Consider the following 23,248-nt stretch of genomic DNA (forward strand, 5'->3'; position numbering starts at 1 on the left):
GCCTTCCTGAGCCCCTCAGATCAGATTTGGCATAGGGGTAGTTGAATCTAACATGGCTCTGACTGTAGCCTTCACAACTAGAATTGTGCAGGTACATAGGCGTGAGGGGAATGTGACAAGGGAAAATTGAATGTAAAGTCTGCTAGACAGCCAATAAATTTGGTTTATATCTTTATCTTTTCCTTGCTTGGCAATTATTTCAGCAGGTGCTGAACTACTTTCTGCCTGCTGTAAATGAGGGCAACTCAAACGACCTACTGTAAATTCTTGATATTTCCTGTACTTGTGAGAAGACATAATCATCTGAAGAACTTGTATGTTTAGTGTGGATTAAGATGATTTTTAAATAATGCCTTTTTTTTTTTTTTAAAGCCCAAGATTGGTCATAACTAGTGTTAGGTTGCTTAGTACTATATAAATGAGATGTGTTCATATTGTCACCAAATAGGTAACAATGTATTTTAAAAATGGTAGGGTGGAGTTGCTGCTCAGGTCATTCCACATTATTTGTTGTAATTCAGTAGCCAGTTAATGACAGCATCTCGCTATTAGGTTATAGCCCTTCTAGGTTATGGTTTTTAGAACCGTAAAGCAAGAGTTACAGGGTTTCAGGGGTTGATTACAGAGAGGTTTATTGTTATTTCTTACACTTAAATCTGCTAGGTAGGTTAAAACAGCCAAGTAGGAGATCTGGAATAGCAATGATGTGCAGTTAAACACTGAAAAATGCCTACCTCTTCTACAGAGTAGAGCTATTAAAGTATTGCTTACTGTACATTAGTATTCTGTATTCGTTACCTGCAGAGCTCCTACAGGCAGTAGAGTGAGCAGGCTGTACCATTTGTGACTTCATGCTACAGCATTCTCGCTTGCCTGCACAGTTGACCCGATCCTGTATGTCATCAGGGAGGAGATGTTTAACTTGTGACACTGCTAATCCTTTCCTGAAGGCTTTTCGTTCTTCCTGCACGTTGTCCTTTCGTAGCTTTTGTGAGCTGGAACATGCTTGCTCAGCCCACTGATGAATTCATGTAATTACCTATGGATGTACCCAGGTCCTGTTGACTTTACCATTAAAGATCAGGGATTGCCTAAGTATTGCACTGAATCAGGACCCTCAGGCATTTTCACATGCACAGGCTAACTTGGGAATTGGTGCACCTTATTGTAGTCCTCCACCACTGGGAATGGAGAGCAGGCTGGGGACAGCCAGGAGCACAGCAGCCAACAGGGTGCTTGTGTCCCCCAGGAAGTCCTGCAGTTCACCCAAGTGGGATACATGGAAACAAATCATGATGTTAGACAAAGTTCACAGTGTGTGTTTGCTTAATCCAGTTCTAGCAAGTTGGTCTGTGTGCAGGTGGGAGTTCACAAAGGCACACATCCCTGCAAGGAATCTACAGGGTACTGCTGTGTGTGAAGTGTGTACCTCTGCAGGAACCCCCTTTGCAGGAGCTCTGGGGGATAGAGCCCTTCCTGGCTCAGCCAGGTTCTCATGCAAGGGTAGGGGTGACTTGTAGGTGCTTTTGGTAAATGTGCTTGTCTCCACATTTTTATTATGCTGATACAAATGCAGCTAATGAATGCACTGTGATAGTGCTGTGTTTTACAGGGAATGTTTCAGTACTGTCAAACTCGAAGAGTCTGGGCTGAGCTTGCTATGTGGAGGCATCAAGCCTTCAGAGAAGATGATTGTCCTCAGCTGGAATGACTGACACTCCTGGGAATCACAGTTACAAAAAACCTTGGGTCTCCAGTTCATATATTGTTCCAAGCCAGTAGACACATTCTATATTCCCTGTAGGGGCTCATTTGTGATCCTCGCTGGTACAGTTTGCGCTCACAGGAGTGCTTGCCCCTTAACAAGAGGGGAGATGTTCCAGCCTGGCCTTCTGTGGCATTCCAGTTTTCCCAGGCTGGTGATGGAGGAGTGGACCTTTCCTTTCTCCATCCCTTCAGAAGCCATCCGTGCTGCTTCCTCAGTGCTTTGATATTCTGCCAGCTGAGGGAGGGAAGAGCCATTTATAAATATTTCTGGTAATACAGTAAGTACTCTCACATGTTTTGCTCACTCATTTTCCGTATCCAGAAATCTATCCGACCAGAATCAGTTCACTCTCTTTTATTAGCAGAAATAGATCCACAACAATTAAAATTGATTTAAAAAAAAAAAAAAGGAAAGAAAAAAGAGAAGCAGCAGCAAGCACATCATATTGACTGTGTGTATATTCACACTGGCTTCCAATCCATGGATAATTACCCCTCAGAGATCGTGTGCTATGTACAGTATGATGATGGAATTATGCACTTTAAAGAGCTTTAGTGAGCCTCTTAGGATGCCAATTTCTTTCCCCTTTTCTTCTTTTTTTTCCCTTATTTTCTTTGCAGTGAGTAATGATTTTTAAATGCACATGACCTGTCCTCAAAACCAAAGTTGTGTCAGTGATGTTTTGTCTTTGGGTCTGACTTTCCTTGAACTGATGCAGTAGAAGTGTACCCATGAGGTGAAGTTGGATGGTCAGGGGATCTCTTGGGATTGCTGATCCTCATTAGTGAGGGGAAAGGCGAGTGGAACTTAAAAGTGCTCATTGTCCTTGGCAGCAGGTACCCAAATTGCACTTCCTGGAAGGAAAGAGGGCTTGAATGAGGCTGTGGGTACAAATCCATAGGAAAGCAGGCTTTGTTATTTGGCTGATTGTGGATCACCTGACGTGAACACTAAGAACTAAGAAGGTAGTGGTTTCTCTGACCTCTTTGTCAGAGCCAGTTGAACTGTTTTGATTTGCAGTTTCGCACACACTCACAAAATTAAAATATTGTCTATACATTTCAGCCTAACTTGTTTTTGGCAAAGTGATAAGCAAGTAAAAAACAGGGCCTCATCGTAGGAAGTGTCAAGCCATCTTAATTTTAGGCAGAAATACCAGCTCCTCCTAGAGGAAAAGAGCCAGTCCATAAATAGCTCCTAACAGATCCTTTACCCAAGCAGACAAAAGGGTGTGACGTGCAGGAGTTGCTGCTAATGCCAGATTTCATCTTTCCACTGGTAATGTGTCACCTGGGTTTGAGTTTGTCTAAGGTGTGACTTGGTGTTCAGGCAGGAGTGTTCATTGATACTCAGTGAGCAGCTCCCCAAATCCTTTGCAGCTCTTGGGAGAACATCTCCAAAGGAGTTGCAAGGGGAGGTACCTATGGAACCACAGCCACAGGGACTGAGGTTGCAGGGCTGCTGCTCTCTGTGTTCTGTGACTGCAGCTCTATTTACAGATTTTTATCTTTTGTTGACATCTTTAATAAATGTTTGGTAACAGCAAGTGGTGCTGCATCCTGTTCCACCAGCCTGGACCAGCGGGCTCTTGTGTTAAAGCGAGAGCTCCCAAACACAGCTTATTGCCCAAAAAGAGTCTTTTTAACTGATGTTCTCACAGCTGCCCTGCTCTTGTTAAAGGATGAATGAAGGCAGGCCTGGGAGTGCTCCCAGGAGAAGGCTGGTGTGTACAAGTCAGCCCTCTCCTGCCATCCCACCTTCCTCAGGGCTCTGTGTCCTGGGAGGTGCAGTGTCCTTGCTGTCCCCCTGTAATCTGGGCTGCAGAAGCAGGAACTCCTTCCACCATCCACCAGAGCCTGTGTGCGTGGCTCTGCAGGGTGGTTGGACATGTGGGTCCCATGGAGCAGCTGAGTTCATGGGACATGCTTGGGAAAGGCCATCTGAGGAAGTATCAGATGTTTCAGTGTATGCAGCTCTTATGTCTCTGACTTCCTGGTTCCCCTGGCTAATGGTGAGTGGTGCTCAGAGGCACTGGCAGCCCTTTTCTGTGTGCTGGGTGATGGCCTGAGCTCCTCAGCAGCCTGAGCTCTTCCAGCTCAGCCTTCAGTCCTGCAGTCCCTGCTCTGTCTGGCCACTGCAGTCCATGGGGCTCCTGGCTGCTCTGGAAAATGCGCTGGGGGCTTTTTGTGCTTCAGGAAATGTCCCCTGTTTGTGTCCCTATTGTTATTGTTTTAATCTAACTTAGGGAGTCATTCCTTACTCGTTAAAGATGTAAATTTTAGGTGCCTAATTGTGTGTTTTACTTGCCAACTCTCTTCATCCCCTTTCTTCCATGATCCCACCACTCTCTTCCCTTCTCATTCCTTTAAATGTGTGTAGATGATGAATAGCAAATCTTCTCATAGAATTCTTCAGGAATATTTAGTGTAGGGTTTTGCTTTTGTTTGCTTTTCTGGTGACTTGGAGATGGCATGGTGAGAAAAGAAACATGTGAGCTAAACCTGTTGGTTTGAACATTGTGTCAGAAAATATCCATAAATTGCAAGTTACTACACAGATGTATAGATTTAATGAGACTGTGTAATGCCATTTATTTATGCTAAAGAATCTGACACATACGGTACTGAAAAAAGTTAATACTCTAAGAGTTATTTTATATTTTTCCATTGCCATCTGTCACTGCCTACATAATAATGATACAGGTGAAAGCCTAGCACTGCTTTAAAAAAAAAATCAGAATGAATAGTCATTTAAATGTCTTGCTGCTTTAATAGCTGGTGTGTTTTAAGTTGTGGGAAGGAGGCAGCAGAGATACCCTCCCCCTGTTTTTAGTATATTAAAATTTGAGTTTAAACAGATTTGGATTCTTGAAGTGACTTAAGAAAATGGAAAATGACTATAAACTCTACAGTCCTTTACATTTGGAAAAGTTAAGGGACTAAACCAGATGCTGCCATCCTTGTAACATATCATAAGTGGCTCTTGGAGCAGCCCTTTCACGTGCATCTTGAGATGTGGGTGAAGTTTTGTGCTCTAAGTTCTGCCTTAATGGGCTGAACTCAGTACTGCTGGAATCTCTGAACTGTGAGCAGGTATTTCCAGGTCCCTAAATCCTCATCCTCATCTTCCATCTCAAATAAATTAAAAAAAAAAAAGTAACCACGTAAGGACATACAATTTTTTTCTTTAGCTGCCTCAGGTAAAAATACATGTTTCAAGGCAGCACCACGCTGACAGAAGCCAGCATTTACAAAGACACTGGCTCTTAAGAGGTCTCCTCAACATTGTGTAGCCATAGTGTGCTTAGGCAGAGCTGTTTCACTTTTATTTCCTTTACTCCTGCAGGACTCCAGCCCGGCAGTGGCTGTGAGGTGCCTGGGCAGAAGTCCCTGTGCTCAGGCATTTGCTGAGATCCTGGGCTGCACATGGACCTGGGGAGCTGCCCATGGCTTTGCAGCAGCCACCTGCCTCCCAGGGTGCAGACAAGGCTTTGGCTCAAACAAAAACAGGTTTTGTTGTTTGTCTGCTTTTTACAATATAATGACAAAGACAGAAAATATTTTGGTGGCAGGTGCTTATCCTATAATTTTCCATGGGTTGATGAGTTGGGGAGGTGCCTTATTTAGAGGAGGAGGACATGGCTAGGTCAGGTTGCATTAAGATGATTTAGAGTTTATATAATGAGAAATAAATAAAACTTTTCCTGAAAGCTGTGAATGATGATATATAACTTGGTAAGGAAAGCCTTTCACTGATGTAAGATAATGTCTTTAGTGGTAAAAATGCCAGAAAATGCAGCAAGGTTCTGACCCAGAGAAGTGATTCCACTGGCTTCAAACAATTTTTTCAGGTATATTTTCAAATATAGTGTAGATTTCCTAATGGAAAGTTCCTTAAAATGAAATAATCATTACTGTTATAATTACTACCCTTTGTGTATGCTGGAAAGCATTTTAGGAAGTCCTGCACTTTTTAAGAAGCAGAGACAGCAATGAGTGAGCCAATAAGGTTTTGGTCTCTTCAAATGGATGTTATCAATCACTTTATTTTTGTTTATAAGGGATGATCCATATATAGCTGTCGTTTGTCAGCATTTTGCATTACAAACTTCTGGTTTTTGTACCGTATAGAGCTCTCAGCAGCCTCTTAGGGGTGAATGTTGTGTCACTCCTCAATGAGTGTTTCTTCTGCTCCCTCATTAGAATCTGAACTGGTCTTAAAAAAGTGTTGATGGTTTCATGTTTTGAGAAAAGCGTGGTTCACTACAGGACTGAGCCTTTATTTTTCCTCCTCTCTCTGCTTTTCTGTGTGCATCAGAAATAGCTCTACTGAAGTAAAGAGAGCTGTGGTAGGAGAGGAGGCTGACAGTATTGAATGTACACATTGCAGACAGTAGGAGACTTGCTTTAGGTCAGCAAGGGAAAGAGAGACCACCCACAGCACCAAACCTGCCTCCTGCACTGCACAGCCACTGTGACATGGAACTGCACAATGGAAGGGGCCCTGGAGAGCACCTGCTGGGCACCACTGCCCCCAGCATCACCTGCCCCTCAGAAACAAGTGGGAAATCATTCACACAAAGGCACACAGTCCCAATGGCTGCAGCATGCAGGAGGAGAGAGGCAGGGGAGCACAAGGGCTGGGCAGGTCTTGTGTAAAGACAGAATTTGCCAGATGACATTTCTCAAAAAAAAATATGTCTTGTACAACAGCAAAAGGAGAGGAAAAAGAACCATCCTGCTGCCTCTCACCCCATCAAAACAGGGGAAAAAAACAAGAGAACAATGTATTAGATATAAAGATATATCAACAATTGATCCTAGTTTGACCTTAGGGAAAAATCCACGAGTCCAAGACTATCATCTGAGTTATCTTGAGCATCTGTGGAGGAGGCAGCAGCTAGGAGCAGAGTCCTGCTGTGTTCACTCATCTTGCAAAGGAATCAGGTTCTGGCCCTGCAAAAGGGTGGGGGGAATGGGAAAGGGAAACTCCTCCTTGCACCTGTAGGGAATTGGCAGAAACCTTGTATGAAGTTAAGCACAGTATTTGTTGCACTGTGTGGCTGTGGAAGTGCAGGCACACAGGGAGGGGAGGCTGGGTCAGCAGGAGTACTTTTCCTACCCTGGGATATGAATACACGACTGACTTGTGTAAGTGCCGCTTGCGTCGACGCATCTGGGGGTGAAATTTGGCCTGAGGTCTTTCTGGAGAGGAATCTTGCGACACTGAGCAATCATATATATTCAATTAGGATTTCATCCTCTTGCCAGATGGAGGTATGCAGCATGGGTGACTTGTGGTGAGCAAACAGTCATGCCTGAAGGCTGGGCATCTGGGGCAGATTCTGGGCTAGGTACTGCCATGCTTGCTTACACCAGGGAACTCCTCACTCAGTGTCCCAGCCTTTGGACTTGAGCAGGAATCTCACTGAATGTGTCCTTGTGGGAGACTGGAAGGATTGCTGGCTCAAAACATTTCTGGCATGTGTGTCACTGAAACCATCAAAATTGGGCTCTGTGATAGAAAAGAGATCTCAGCTATTAATGCTGCTCTTGCTGGGATGCTGTTTCCTTAAATCAGAGCCCTTCCAACTTTAACTGTGGTCTTTTCAGCTTCATATTTGCATAAGCTTGTATGGCCATTTGAGCTTACAAGTTGTTCCACACATTATAGTGCTGCAGTCTTCATTCCTTGTGTCTGGTCCTGGAGAGCTGCATTGGGAGAAGCCACCTGGTGATTTAGAGCCATTGCTGCTGAAAGTGTGTGGTGACATCTGGGGTGCTGCTTTGGGTGAGCCAAAGCTGCTTCTTGTGATGGCACAGTAGGGCTGGTCAGGAGCCTGATGCAGCTGAAAAGGGTTGGTTTTTCTCAGGAAGATTGGTTTTCAACCAGATTGGTGTAGCACCCAGTTCCATGATCACTGGTGCCAGTATAAAAGATGGAAGGGGTGGGGATTGAGGGAGGATGGCAACCACAGTTTGTGTCAGCTAAAACCTGACTGAAGCTTGGCTTAGCTATGCAACAGCATCCTAATTTAAACTAAACTTGGGTGTAACAGACCTGTTAGTCTACACTTACTGCACATACCACCTCCAGAAGATATGAAATAAGTCTTCTGTTGCATTTAGTGAGAGTTTAAATTGACTTCAGAGGTAGCAGGCTTAAACTGAGATTCTTCAATGTGAAAACTAAAAATTTCTAAGGATCCCTAAATAAGCCGATCAGTTCTCACTGAATTTCTGGCGCATTAAGCACCTCCTTGTGGGCTTGAAGAATCCCGTTTGTGGCATGCAGAAAAGGACTCTGCATAAAGTTCCTAAAGCATTCCTTCCTCTTTTTTATTAGTTGTGAACTATTTGGTTTGATTGAACTGGTGTGAGCGAACAGAACCCTGCGGAGGTCGCTCATGACAAGATGCTATCACCATCTACCATCACCCTAACTTGGTGGCCAAAAGCGAAATCTTTAGAGCTCTCAGTAAAGAAATTTGACATCCAGCATTGGGAACATCCGTGATCACACATTTTGGTACTTGAGTCAAGAAAAGAGTTGGGTCATTTCCTCTTTTGCAGGTGACATTCACCCTCATTTGTTCCATCCAGATTCAGCTTTACTTCTCTCTAAGTCTCTAGAAAGCTCCAATCTACCATGAGAGCAAAACTGGCTCCTTTCAAATACACCTTTATAACCCTTGGCTGAAACATCTTCCATTTCAGTGTTGGAAGGACAGCACTGCCCACAGCTGCCATTGAGGAGACATCTTCCTTTTTCCTCAGCAGCAGATGTCTTGAGCAGATCTCACTGTGCTTATTCCTCAGCATCACAGCTTTGGAGGGATGCCTGCTCCCCAGGAGAATGGGAGACCTGCTCATTTCTCAGGAACTAAATAGTATTTGCTAAAGCTATTTGCTGTTTTATGTCAACCTGTTGGCTAAGTGCTTTGTGGCTATGAGGTGACAACAGAGCCGATTCTGTGCCCTGTTCTGCTGCTGCTTGGCTGGCATTCTCACCCCTTGTGTGTGTGCCCTTTTTAAAAAGGGGAGACTTGCTGGTGCTCCCTTGTTTACACATTTAATAGCTCACAATTAAGCTGAAATGAACTTGAAAAGAGTCGTTAACTAAGGCCGAAATTCTATCAGCAACAAGAAACTCAAAGATTAAGTTTTCTTTCACCCAAGACTATTTTGTACTATTTCAGGAGGAAAGTATGTTTGAACATGCATTAAAGTCTCACTACACTTGTGGAGTGATGTAAACACCCTCTTTAAGGACCCTTTTTGCTACCAGAGAGCTCTTAGACTGAGTAAGAGCCAGGGATCATTGTTTCCAACTTCTGGCATTCTCTACCTTGAACTTTCAAAGGTTTCTCCTTTGAAGGGTTCTCCCTGTTTCTCCTTTAATTTTCATCTTACAAAACACTCATCGGTTTGCCATTCTGGTTCTTAAAATTAACTGTATTACACTCACCCTTGCTGAGTGCTTTTGATAGTGTAGAAACAGGGAGTTTAATAGTTTAGGGACACATCAACTCGTAGGCTTGTGATGTGCAAGAATTGGGTTCAAAACCTGTTAGAAACTGGGTCATTTTCTATTTGTCTGTAGCTGCCAATTAGCAATGTCATTAATCCACTGCCTAGGAGAAGTGCATGATTAAAATAGACAGTGTCACTGACCGCTGACAGGACAAGATGCACAAGGCTGTGCTGTAGCTGCCTGTCATTGTGCTGCTGTAGGTAGGGCTCAGCCTCGTTCTCCAGAGGAAAGCAACCATTTCTTCATTTCTTTGCATCTGAGTGCAACATCATCCAGGCTTTGAATGCTGCTTTTTGTTGTGTTCTGGACAGGGAGCCTGGAGCAGACCCTGGGCTTGCTGTGCCCCCCCTGGCAGCCACTCTCTGGCCCCTCTGCTTAGGGAGCACGTTGTGTCTGTGAATGTCCTTTGCTGTGCTCGCCCACGGAGCCATCCAAGGCTCCTCGGGGGCGGCAGGTTTGAATTTTGCTCCTCAAGGATGAATGTCTGAGGCAGGGCCGAAGCTTTGTTTGCTGCTGGTGAGAGAAAGGGCGGTGGGGGAAGAGGTGTGGGAGGCCTTGAGGGGTCTGGCTTGACTTGCTGCTGCTCTGGGGGCAGCAGGAAGGGGCTGGTGGTGCATGGCTGCTGCCAGGAAAGGCCAGCCTCCAGCTGGAGACCACAAACCCCAGTGACACTGGCCAGCCTGGCTTTCCAAGGCCACAGATAAAATAAGCATTGACCTAGGACAGCAGACAGTGGAGGAGACAGAGGGGGACAGTCCAGACAGTCCTGCCTTCTCCCTGGTGTGTGACAGGAGGAATTCTCTTTCTTACTGGGAATTGCACTCTTGTTCCTTGCTTAAGATGATACCCAGTGCTTTATTTCTACACTCCACCTGAGGATCAAGTCTCTCAGCAAGACAGAAGGGTTTTTTCCCCCATCTCACTTTTGAGGGAAAAAATTTCCATGGCAGAGGATGAAATACCAGGAATGTTTTTTTTTAGGTGGACCTTCCAACTTCTGGTTTGTAGCCACGCTAATTTGTGGGTGAAGGAAATATTTTTGTACTGAAAAGTTCCCAGGAAACTGTTTAATAGGGAATTGGAGTTTAATTGGCACTTATGAGACATTAACAATAATTGTATTCAATTTGGCCACTCAGGATAAAGTGTGATTCAGGATCAGCTGATTTATGTGCTGAACAAAAAGAAAGAAAAAAAACCCCAAACCCACCAAACCAAAAAAAAAAATAAAGAAAAAGGAAGCAACATTAATGTGTGGACTGGTGAATATGTGCCATTAGCTTCATATTCCCAAGTGGAAGCTTTTGTGGTGCTTGTCATCTGTTTTTCCCCACAAGGTGTTTTGCCAGACTGGAAAAAGTAGAAGGAACGTATATTAGCTGGAGGGAAATGGTTTGACTTCAAGTTGATGCTTTTGCAGTGAGCTGGATTACAGTTTTATCCCTGCTATCTCTTTTGCTGTAATTTTTTTTTTTTTAGGAATGTCCCAAAAACTTTAAAAAACCCCAGCAAAATCCATTTACTTATTTATGCTTTTATCAAGCTTGTGAACAAGAAAGGCAAGGGAACATGGGGTAAAATTTGACGTAGGGCCTTGTGTGTGATGCAGGATAGCCATCCACATCCCTCGAACATTTCTTTTTCCTTTGCAGCAGAGTTCATTGTGAAAACAAAGACAGTGCCACTAGTAAATGATTGCAGCTTCCGAGGCTGGCTGAGAACAGAGAAAACAAACTATATGCAATTTAAGTGCCTGTTTGTTTGCAAGCTGCCTAATATATACAGCCAAATGATGTAAGGCAGAGGAGGTGACCTGATTAGCAAAGCCCTTGCAACGAGCTGAGGAGATCCCTGCTCCCCTCCTTGGAGACCTGGTCCCAGCTGGAGGAAACCTTTCTGCAGCTACAGAGGGTTTCTGAAAATGGCAGTGCACTGTGTGCATGAAGGTGAGGGAAGGAGGAGGAACAAGCAGACTGCACAGCTCAGGGAATAGCTGGGATGTTTTGAAGGATGCAGCTTGAATTCCTTGGGCTTTGTGGGGAGGCTGTGCTTCAGCAAACAGCTCGCGCCCGCTTGGTTGTGCCGCTCATCCTGTTGCATGAAAGCAGCATTCAGCAGAAAGAACTGCTAGGGGAAGGAAGATAAAGTAAGTGGTCTTCCCATTTGTAAGCTCTCCCAACCTTGTTCTCATGTGTGCTGAGCAGGCAGAGCTCCACAGCTGTGAATGGGAAGTCGTGGTGCTCAGCACTAACTCTGCACTCAAGTGTTTATTAATCCAAATCAGAGAAACTGACAAAAATTTATATATGTAAGAAAACATGTAAGATCCAAGACTTTCTCTTGTGAGTACATGTATATATGAACAGTTGGGCTGTGGCTTTTGGATATTTTGTGCAGTACTATGCCAGGACAGCGTGCAGGCTCGTGGCAGCAACCTGGGGTTTTAGATGAGGAGCCCAGGGCACTATTTCTGGCTCTGCTGTAGCTACTTGTGTGGCCGAGTGTATGAAATGCTGCTCCTAAAGGCAGCGAACCGTTTCTTTGGGCTTCATTCTCAGACTTGCTGAATGCCCCGAAAGGCTGCTATTATTAGAGGGAACTGCCATTCCTTCCCTCTGAAAGTGGGCTGTCCATAAATCACCAGTGTGTGCTTTCCATGGGGAGGTGGGTCTGGGACCTCAGCTCTCTCCCTGACAGCCCACAGAACTGCCAGAGCTCCTGCTCTTCCTCCTTTCTGCTCAAAAAGGGTGGATCCTCCCAGGCAGAGGGCTGTTGGCTGTGCCCCTTGGGCTTGGCACCAGGGCAGGATGGCTTCCCATGGCTTCTCCTGCTGCCATGGTGGGGCCAGTCCTCTCCTGCTCCCCCATGCAGACTGCCTCCTCTTGTCCTGTTTTTATCTCAGGGCACTGCCTGTGGCCACGTCCTAGCTGACCTCTCAGTTTGTTTTGACCCAGACCTCTCAGGGCTGTTTTTTACTCTTTTAAGAACAACAAATGTATCTCTGTGGCAACAAAAAAAAAAAAATTAATTCCCTTCTCTAAGTGATGCACTCAAATATTTTGTAGTTACAAAAGACCATTTGGATGGCGGTGCCTGTGCTGATACTGGTCTGCTGTGATCTGATGCAGCAGTGTCCTTGCTCTGGATGGGCTTTCTCACAACAGTAGTTTCTTTTTATTTCTTAGCTCCCATTAGTGCCTTGATGAGTAGTGGAAGATGTTTCAACAGTTTTATGATTAAAAAGAAACATCTTACCATTGCTCGGTCTCTGGTTCCTTTACTCTGTTCATTTTGCTTTCCCTGGTAGGAACAGCAGTGATTTAGAATTGCAGTGTCAATATCAGTCTCTGAGCCTTGTGTTTTCTGGGAAGGGGAAGAAGGGAAGATGAAGGAGGAACTCTAAATAGTAGGGTTTTTTCTTCTGACATTTCCAGGCCAGCTATTTGAACTGGTGATGCCTCAGAGTGTTTACTTATAGTTCTGTCATTGGGTTCACGTATGGGGACCCCCTGGCAGTTGCAAAGGAGTACATGTGGCCAGAGTTTGGCGACGCTGGGCAGTGCCAGGGCACAGATTTGTGCTCCAGCTCTGCTGCTGTCACCAGCGCTCGTGCCAATGGCCTTAGTACAGAGGTCAAAGACTGCTTAGATATGAAGGCTGAATCACCTCCTTGTTAAACCCCTCAGCAGGATCAAGGCTTAGGGAAGCAGACACGTGGGCTTGCCTTCTGGCTGACACTGTGGATGGAGGCTCTGACTCTGGGACAGGCCTTTTGGCAGCTTTGACCAGCTCTTGAGGCATTGAAATGGGGGCATTTGGTGATTAAAACACCCCTGCACTGACACCCCTTTGTGAAAAAACCCGGTACATTTGTTTCCTTTAAAGGCTTGCTGATCCCACAAGCTCTCAGTGGTTAGAGGAGGTTTATCCTGTCACCTGAGGATCACAGAAATCAGCAGTGAGCCTGCCAGTCTCACCAGGCAGATGTGAAAGTTCTTCAACTGCATGTCTTTCGCTTGCAAATATAAATAATCCAGCAGTGTAGGCTTTGCTGCAGCCCTGTTTGCCTTGGCAGTGTCCCATTGACATGAATCAGAAGGTGGGAGCAAAAAAGCACTGGAGGCTCATCCTGAGACTGGTCTCCCCTCCATCAGGGAACCTGTCCGTGCAGGCAGGGTGATTGGGAGATTACTGGCACAGCCCACAAGCCTGGATTCACTAGATCTTTGCATTTGGAACAGTCCTGCTTTGTTTCCTTGTGCTGTGCCTTTGGGAACCTTGCCTCTCCGGGCACTGGGCAGGAGAGGCCTGCAAGGAGCAGCTCTGGCTTTGCCTTTGGCTCCTTGAGAAGAAGGCAACTCTCGTGGTCCAAGTTGAGAAGCAGGAGGTCAGTTCTTAATCCTGCATCTCTGCAACTTTTGGCAGGTGTCTGGGTCATACTGTACCCCTTAAGATTTAAAATAAGATAGAAATTAGGAATTGAAAAGAAAACAACCAAAGGCTTAAAGAAATAAGCAGTTTTAACTTCTGATGCCATCACCACTGTGAGACTCATGATGGTTTGAGCTTCAAGGCTTTGATTTAATATTGATAACAGTAAAAAGTTTATCATGATATTGGGAAGTGGAAAATACATAGGTTTAACTTTATTTTATTTTTTCTTAATTTCAGCGAATTCAGTAAAGCTAGAAATGCAAAGTGATGAGGAATTTGACAGGAAGCCCCTGATTCATGAAGATATTATCAGAGCTCACGATGGAGGAAGCAGCCTGGAAGATCCCTTCATTGGGAGTAACGAGATGGTGGATAACAGAAAGATGCAGGAGCTATCAAGCGAGGGAGGAATCCGGCTTCCCAATGGTAAACTGAAATGTGACGTCTGTGGCATGGTTTGCATTGGGCCCAATGTGCTAATGGTACATAAAAGGAGCCACACTGGTAAGCAGCTGAAAGAAAATCTGTGGCGGTGTTGATGTTACCTGACAATTCTTATCTCTTCCCTTTTCATTCGTGGGGTAGCAGGAGGCTGGGGAGGGGGAAAATGGGCTCCATTGGTTTTGTTTCTCTTCCTGCTTTCCAAACTCTGGTGCTGCTCTCTTGCTGGTGAGCATGGTGCTGCCTTTACTTTGATTTCCAGCCTTTTGTTCATAAAAACAGCACAAAAGTCTGGAAATTGCTTTTCTTACTGTTCTTGACTGGAGCACCATGGTGGGAGTCATTCTCTGGCACGGGGCGGGTGGCTCGTGTTGTTCCTGTGTGTGCAGTGCAAAGCTTCTGAGCCTTTAAGAGGAGTCTTAGATGTTCTTCCATTGGAGGTGCTCACAGGTGGACAAGACCAGCAGCTTCCTGGGGATCTCACACTTCTTTTGGAAGTGGCTGGGCCTGGGATGAGCAAACCCTGCAGGGGACACTCATTACCCAGTGATCCTGATGCCAGGGAGGGCTTGCTGCTTGTGTGACAGCTCCCTCAAGGGAGACCTCAGCTGAGGCACCCACCTGGCTCCCCTACACCACCTCAATGCCATTCTGGAGGCAGATTTCAGTGCTTGGTCTCTCCTAGCACTTGTATTTTTATTACCATTTGGAGTGCCAAACAGCTTATCAGGCTTGTGGGTTTGAGAATTTGAGAGGCACAGGGAACCTCTGCAATATGCTGATTGGGTGGGTCTTTGTGGTTTGAAAAACAAGGCCTTGAGCTTAAACTGGGGTATTTTGGGGATGTTATGGCTAAAATGGTAAAATGGTGTGCCCAGGAAGCTGGTACTCACTCCCCTGTGCTGCCCACTCCTCAGGTGGGAGCAATAGTCATCTCCAACAGAAGTGGACAGGTGGTGCCAGAAGATGATGCTCTCTGGTCTTGCAGCAGTCTACCTTTGATTCAAAAAAGCACTTAAGCTTGTGCTTAACTTTTATGAGATTTAAGCACATGTAAGTCACCTGAAGGGCTTCAAGATACGCTTAACTTTGGATATGTGCTTAAATCTTATTAAGGTTAAGCACAGGTTTTTTGTGGTGGAGCCTCAGTGGGTGTTTGTTGTTTGTGTTTTTTGGGTATTTTGCTTTTTATCTTTGCTATTATTTAATGGTGTGAGAGACTCACACTGTGAAGATATAAAAAGAAAGGTGGAGATCTAGAGTAAGAAACACCGTGTAATCCCTTTGTAAACCTGGTAGTTTGTAGTCCAGTAGTGTGCTCTTGATGGGCAAGAAATCAATAGAATTTCTGTACAGAGGAATAATAAATATATATTACATAGTTAATCTCCTGTATATGAGTTGTATTGATAAAAACTTGACCTAAGTGTGTAATGCAAAGCGTGGCAGTATCATTTATGATGCACTCATGATTTTAGACAGAAATTATGAGAGGGGGAAAAGCATTAGCTGGAGAATCAAAACCTTGATTAACAATTTGACGTGCTCTTACTAGAAGAGGGAAAGAGAAACCAGAATGTACCAGACTGAGTCTCCAGCTTTCAATCTTCCAAAAAGTTTTCACTGGCGCTTGCACGTATCTGAGCATATGTATGGTAGGTGCATCAGGGTCCATGTATTTGAACTCAAGCAGCTAAACTAGCTGTGCTAAATTTAGATTTAGGTACTTAATTAAATGGTCTGAGTTTCTGAGATACTGAATAGCTGGTGCATCTTTTAAAAAACAGGCAAGCTGCCTTTTTCATGTTAAAAGAAAGATGTGTAAATTCAAAGCGAAAGAAACAAAATCTCCTCTGCGTGCGGGCGAGATGGCCGTCTGCGGGTGCATGGGCAGCAATTGCATAACTGGTAGCTTTTTCCTTGGGGCTACTGCTGGTTCCTCAGAGAGCTCTGACTCTTTTCCCATCAGAGCAGAGGAGCTGGGATGTGCTGTTCTATACAGATGATTTCAAGCATATAGAAATGGCATTTCTTTTAATGCGCAGCTCGGTGCTCTGTTCTCAGTAAACCAGTTGGCAAATTTCGCAGAGGATTTTTTTTCCCCTCCACTTTCTTTGTTTGTTTTTTAATACATGCTGCTACTTTGCTGTCCACAACAGAAGGAGAAGTTTGCTTGGATTTCCACATCCTGGATTTTGAGGCATATTTTTAACATACTGCTGGTATCAGTCTTGTAAAGTGCAGTATTTTAAAATATATTGCCACTTCCTCAGCAGTGGGGCGTGATGGGCTGGCCCCAGCTCTGGAATGAGCCCTGACCTGTGGGTAGTCTGGTTTTGCAGCCCAAGGGAGAATGGTGGAGGGAAGGGAGGTTGTCCCTAGTGAGTGGAAACAGATGACATTCTTTATCAGCTAATCCAAGTGGCATGTACATCCCTACCTCTCAAAGCCAACTCAAGTATGTTTTGGGAGCTGAATCCTGCTTTCCTCTCCTCTTTAACTGCACACAACCAGAGCATAATCTGGCCAGTTGTTTGCATTGGCAGAAACTGAAGTGCTTTTCCCTTCCCTGAAAACCTGTCAGCATTTTATGTAAGTCACCCAAAATGCTGTGGTCCGTAGCAGAGGCTGTAATTTGTGTGTGTGCTGGGATGAGTGCAGCTTTCCTTGCACGGGGGATCGAGGCTTGGCAAGAAGCTGTGCTGTGGGCTCTGGCTGTGCTATGCACAGAGAGGGGCATTTCTCCAGCCATGATTCCTTTGTTCCTGAAGAGCAGTTGTGTTCTCTGCCAGATTATGGTAGTTCAGTCAAACAGATACAGGGATGGGGAAAATAATCTGTGGCATGGGTGAGGCCAGAGTAGGTGAGCTCAGTGTCCCATCTCGGATCCTGGTGTGCAGTCACCTCTTCCTGTGGTAGATGATCAAGCTGGGAATTGCCCATTTATCCTTCAGATCGTGGTCCAGGTGATGCTCTGGGCTGCAGCCCTTCCATCATGGAGCCTGTGGCACTGCTGATTGTGCCAAGCACAGCATTTCTCTGAAAAACTGCTAATTGAGGTGAAGTGGTTTTGTACTCTGCCTGGGCACCAGGAGAAGGCCTTTCTATTTATTTGTCATTGCTGACAGAAAATAAATAAAATGCTTGGTGTGGGAATTGAGCGTGATGCAATCCCTGCATTAGTGAGCAGGGTAACCCCCTCCCTCATGTGCCACATCCTTGTGTCAGAAAAATAGCATGAGCTGCAATTATTTCCCTCTTTTCCCATACTGTGTTCTTTTGGTCCAAATTTCATACTCCACAGCACATTCCTTAAGTTGTAGGGTCTCTATCACGTTTTTGTCATAGAATATTGCCATTGGATACTCCAGGGATTTGTTCTTAGGGATGGAAAGGGAAGGGGGGAGGAACAAGAGGCAAATAATCCAGGTTTTCTGAGATCATGAGAAGGAACCTCAGTGATTTCGCACCTCTTTACGCTTTCTGCTGTGGACCTGAATTAAAATTTCCTTGCTCTTTGTTTCTGGTAAAGCAGGAACTGTATTCTGCTCTAGCTGTGCTGATACTTCTGTGCTCTGCAAGGCCCACGTGTTGTTCTCCCTTTTGCTGTGAATTGTGACCCTTTTTTTTAATCTCTTTTTTTCTCTGCTGTAGCATCCAGTCCCTTATCCAGTTCACTGCTAGATTTGGAAATGCTTTGTATTTCTAAGGGAAGGCTGGCATCAAGAATCATGGAATGGTTTGGGAAGGGACCTTAAAACTCATCCCATTCCACCCCCTGCCACGGGCAGGGACACCTTCCATGAGCCCAGGTTGCTCCAAGCCCTGTCCAAATGGCCTTGGACACTTCTGGGGACTGGGATTCCACAAATTCTCATCCTCATTGTTTTATGAAGCACAGAGGTTAAATGCTTTCTCTGTGTGCATGCAGCAGCAGCACAGTGGCAAAGCCCAGCCTGGGCAGAGACAGTGGGGATGTCAGCCTTGCCCCACTCTTACTTTGGGCTGCTGTATGTTTCTTTTAGGCTTTTTTTGGGGGTGTTAACTTCAGGATAGTCTCAGATCTTTGCTTGGACTCCACAAGATTTTTGATACCATAAGTCAGTGAAATGAGTTGTGTGCCCATGAGGGGGATGTTCAACCTCTGCTTTAGCACCCTTAGTGTTACAACTGAATTTATGCAATCCTGGAACTCTGAATGAAATTTAACTTGTATTCCATGCAGAGTTCAAGTTTTTAGGACAGAAGTAATAAATGAGGAAAAAGCCCAGTTGTGTTGTTCCATGTAAAAGGCTTGTATGCCTAAGCAGCTAACCAGGAGCAAATTTAAACAAATGGTCATGTAAACACATTTTGATGAACACCACTGGATTGCCTCTCTCATTTTGCTGGCAGAAAGTGGTTTTTTTGGTTTAATTTCTAATTTGTAACCTAGTGCAGCCTTCCTGTCTCTTGCAATGTCAATAGATTTGGTGCTGAATCAAAAATTTTAGGGCTAAATTTCTGAAAGTCCAGTTTTCTACTTAGGTTCTGATGTCTAACTTTATGAAAAGTCATCTCTTTTCCTACTTAAGCATTAAGGAAGGGAAGCTGAGATTTTTGAAATTGCTCTGGGCAGAAGGATGTGTTTTACTTGCAGTTCTCAATAACTAAATTCTTTTGATAGTTTTGCCAAGTTCACTTAAAAGATTTTTCTGTCTAAAGAATGCAGAATCATAAAGAATCATAAATTTGTGCAGAGGACAATTGGAAATCACCCAGGATTTCCCAGGAATTTTTCACGAGAGATTTGTCACTAGTGTTTTATAATAAATTGCCCTGTCTGGAAGCGGGTTTTTTCCAAAGAAAACCCCTACTAAAATCACTGATTTCATGTGATGTACAGGCTGTTAAATGAATCAGAACAGTAAGGAGGTAGTTATGGTCCCTGGAATAACTAACAGAGAAATGGAGCAAAGTCTGCTGGTCTGTCTTATTTGGGTAAATGCAGGTTGGAGCTGACTGCTGTCACTGCTTTGGGAGCACTGCTGATAATTCCCTTGTGTTCCTGGGACAGAGCAGAATCACAGCAGTTGCAGCATCTGATGGATTAGGAGAAATGTTTCATTTTAACAAAATGAATATTAACAAAAAGCTTATTGTGGAAGGGTGAAAATCGGTATTGTTAGTAAGAGCAAATACTTTCTGATGGCAGCATGGGCACAGTAATTTTGTATTAAGAGGCTGGAAAGGAAAAATCCCGTTTGAGAAGTACTTAAGCTGTACTTTGCATATCAAAAGTATCTGCCACACAAAAAAGGTTGAGTTCCCAGATACACATTTAACCAGGAGGGATGTGGAAGCCCCTCTGGACCTGGTTTTTATGTAGCAGGACTGCTGCTGTAGGAATTCCCTAACTGTGTTATTGAGAACCAGTGCATTCATTTGTGAGTCACTCCCCGTTTGATTTCAGAAGGACAAATGGAGGAAAATCTAAATCTCCTTGGTTGCCAGGTCTGTGGGCTCTACATCCTCAGACAAATTTCTGTTTTAATACAGAAAATATCTCAGCTTTGCAGCGAAAATATCAGTGTTTTGCCACTGGTCTGAGATTCAAAGAAGGTTCACTCATACTGAAACTTCTGCACAGCACTTCCGTGCCAAGGCGGGAAAGGAGTGCTGTTGTGCAGGGAAGCTTCCAATTAAGCAGAAAAAGGAGTTGGTTTGCTTTGTGAAACAACATTTGACATCTGTGAAATCTATTGGTAGGAAGTTCATCGGTTCATTCGCCTGGTTTCAGGTTGTATCAGCCAGCCAGCTCTCGTAGCTCGTGCAGTGAAGTCTCCATCCTGCTGTCAGATATGAAAGATGCTGTGAAAGAAAGGCCCATGTCTTGCCTGTCCTGTCTAAAGGGGGGCACTCACCATTTGTCTCAGGATTTGTTTACATGAGAGCAAGTTAACCTGTGCACTTCAGATACCTGTGTAACTCAGGAGCAGTAATATTTCATTGCTGTTATTCATTATTAGTTTTCCTGGAGGAGACACAGCAGTAATGGATGCATGTTAACAGTGAACTGTGAGGTTTCAGCAGTATATTACTATAACTTAGAGGCAAATATTGAAATAATACCTTTTAATTAATATTTTATTTAACTGTAAAATGATAAAACTCTATGGATGTATTTATTTATTAATTTAATTATTCCCTGGCACAAGCCCCTCTTACAAAGCCTTTAGGAAAGATAATACTTGGCAGCTCTGGCTTATCTTGCCTCGTCCATTCCTGAAGTAACTTAGGTAATTAAATTCCCTCTGCTGGAGAGCAAGGGTTTTTAGGCATTCCTGGTTTTGTCTGGCTTCAGACTCTAAATCTGGAGTTGAAAAGAAACATCTTTTTTGTTCTGTTGGCTCTCCCTCCCCCTCCTGCCACTCTGAAAGTCACTGAGTTGGAGGCATTTCTGCACTGGTTTAGCTCAATAATAGAGAAGAGGTTTAACACTTAAAGTAGATGAAAAGTTTTTTGTAGTTACGTTGCAGTCACATAGTTTCCAGTGCTGAAAAGCATAAAGCTTGCTTAGCTGCCTTTCAGCAGAGTTCTTATTTTATTAAATCAGTGTAAGTACCTGGAGTCAAGCAGGAAATACATAGCTGTAAGTGATGGAGAAGCACACCATGCTTATAATTGTCATTACTCTCTTGGAGTCGTGTGTGCTGCCTTTAATAGGTCCAGAGTTCTGGGTATGGCTGTGTTGCCATCACCCCCCAAAACCACTTTAAGCACAGTCAGGGACCATCATGTAGAGAAAAGCTGTGTTTAAAGACTTTTTGTGAGTGGATGTTTAGTTTGAAGTATGATTGATTTCAGCTTATGGATAAAACCTCTGAGTTTTCACAGAAAAGTGAGGGAGGTGAATAAGGATGTCAAGGTTGTTATGTTGTTACTGGTAAGTAATAATTCAGGAGAACAGTTCACAAAACTACCAGGAAAAGGCAGCAGGAGAAATAATTGGAACACAGTCTTCTCAAGGCATTGAAGTGATAAAAAAAAGGCTTGTTTGTTAGTATCTGGGGTGGGCATCAGACAGCACAATTCTTGGAAAACCAACAGAATCTTCTTGCTATGCAGTCGTTACTGCTCTGTGCACCCTTCTATTGGCTAATGGCCTCTCAGATTAGCTGTGCTAAATGTAAAAGCTGCTAATCAATAGCACGAAGGTGTGACCAAAATTGCATCCCTCAAGCCTGCGGCTTAAACAAGGAGCTGGAATCGAGTGATTGGACAAAAGTGTAACAAACACATCAAAGCAGCTATTTACCCGGAATGGAGCCAGTAGGAGAAATGAATTCAGGCTGCCTTAAATAGATACAAAGGTTATTTAAGGTAAAGTGTGCTATTGGAGCGGATCTGGCTGTTGCAAGAGAGGAGCAGACTACGGGTGATTTTGTGGTGAGTGTTTTCATGTCGTCTTTGCCATCAAACTGTGGTGCAGTGGCTATTTGAATTCCTGACTGAAAGCTTTCAGCATCTTTAGAGCAGCCAGTTTTTGGGGGAGTAATACCTGCTCATATGTGGCCTCCAAAATGTCAGAGATAAGTGGGTGATGTACTGGGTAAAACGCAGTAGCTGCATAATTTTAAATACAGCAGGAGTAAAAGGAAAGACTTTAGAGTTGGTAAGAAACGTGCTACCTTCTTTCATGTTGTCATCCTGAAACTGAAGCTATCATTCCAGAATACTCAGAAATGTGTCAAAGGAAAGGGTTTTGCCTGTTTTCTCAGACAGTGAAAGCAAAACAGAAAAGAAAAAAAAGAAAAACCCCATCTATTTTTCTACTGCAGTCTCTTTACAGATCTCTGTTATGGACATTTTGAATTGATGTAAAAGAAGATAATGGCTAATCAGATCATTTAAGTATAGTGTGGGAGTTTGAAAGGGAAACCACAACCTCTTTATCAATTCTAATGAGCTCGTGTTCAGAGTATTGGAAGAAGAGCTTTATGCTGTGATTTTTTTTTATTATTATTACTCCATAATGCTCTCAGTGAGACTGTAGGAACCTTAGTATCTCCTTGAGTACCTCTGTGGCGGCCTCAGATGTGATTTCCATCTCCCACATGTGAAATAAAGTTGCAGAGTATGGCATACATGTGGCACACCTTGTGCTGCCCTCCTGGCAGCATCATAGTCCTGGCAGTGATTTGATCCACTGACACAAGAATTGCTTGTGGACATCTGTAAGAGCTCTGTCCCTCCCTCTTCTTCCATTTGCATCTCCAGATGTGTTTTGGACTTCACCCTAGACAGGCATGTGAACTACTTTGATACAAAGGTAGCATTCATTTTGTCCAGCGAGGGAGTAATTGGTTTAAAGCAATTGTAAAAGGCTTTGAAGAGATGTGAGAAATCACAGTGTGTGTTTGTTTTTACAAGGTGCTTCAGGCCACTGAATCCAAACTCTGAAGGTCCCAGCAGGATTTGGCCAAGATTCTATAATCGATGATACGCTGAAAAATGTGGATGAGGTTGCTTACATCTGAAATCTGATGATCAAAACCTTGTTGAGCTGGGGCCCTGCTTGGTGTAGACATTGGGAAATGCTTTAAATTGGAAGAGGGTAGATTTAAATCAGGTATATATGGAAGAAATTCTTCCCTATGAGGGAGGTGAGGCCCTGGCACAGGTTGCTCAGAGGAGCTGTGGCTGTCCCATCCTGAAAGTGTTCAACGCCAGGCTGGAGGGGATTTGGAGCGATCTGGGATAGTGGAAGTTGTCCCTGGCCATGGCAGGGGGTGGAGCTGGATGGGCTTTAAGGTCCCTTCCAACCCAAACTGTTCTGGAATTCTGTGATGTAAAGTCCAGCTGCAGTAAGGCACTTGGATAAATGGCTAGCACCAGTATATGCTTGTGTTCAATTGATTTGCTCAGCAGGACATAAGCAGGTGATCAGAGCTGACTACCTGTGCAAGACTGCTGGAACAGTCTCACTGTCCTCAGCAAATGTTGATATAGAGTGTGGTTTTGATAATCTTCCAGAAAGCCTGTGTGAGCTCATCAGGGGTTTTCCCCTAAATAATTTTTTTAAAGGTGGGG

At 44.2% G+C, this 23,248-nt stretch overlaps 1 protein-coding gene across 3 annotated transcripts in view; it reads left to right on the forward strand.

Annotated features, from left to right (window-relative positions):
* Window positions 1-23,248, forward strand: part of IKZF2 (IKAROS family zinc finger 2) — a 117,416-nt gene that overhangs the window by 47,678 nt on the left and 46,490 nt on the right. For all 3 annotated transcript variants that reach the window (XM_054515450.1, XM_054515451.1, XM_036387072.2), the window contains exon 4: window positions 13,973-14,239. In XM_054515450.1, coding sequence (XP_054371425.1) covers window positions 13,973-14,239 — 267 coding nt within the window. The remainder of the gene's footprint in view (window positions 1-13,972; window positions 14,240-23,248) is intronic.

Source organism: Molothrus ater, chromosome 7 (assembly GCF_012460135.2).
Source record: "Molothrus ater isolate BHLD 08-10-18 breed brown headed cowbird chromosome 7, BPBGC_Mater_1.1, whole genome shotgun sequence".
NCBI lineage: Eukaryota > Metazoa > Chordata > Aves > Passeriformes > Icteridae > Molothrus > Molothrus ater.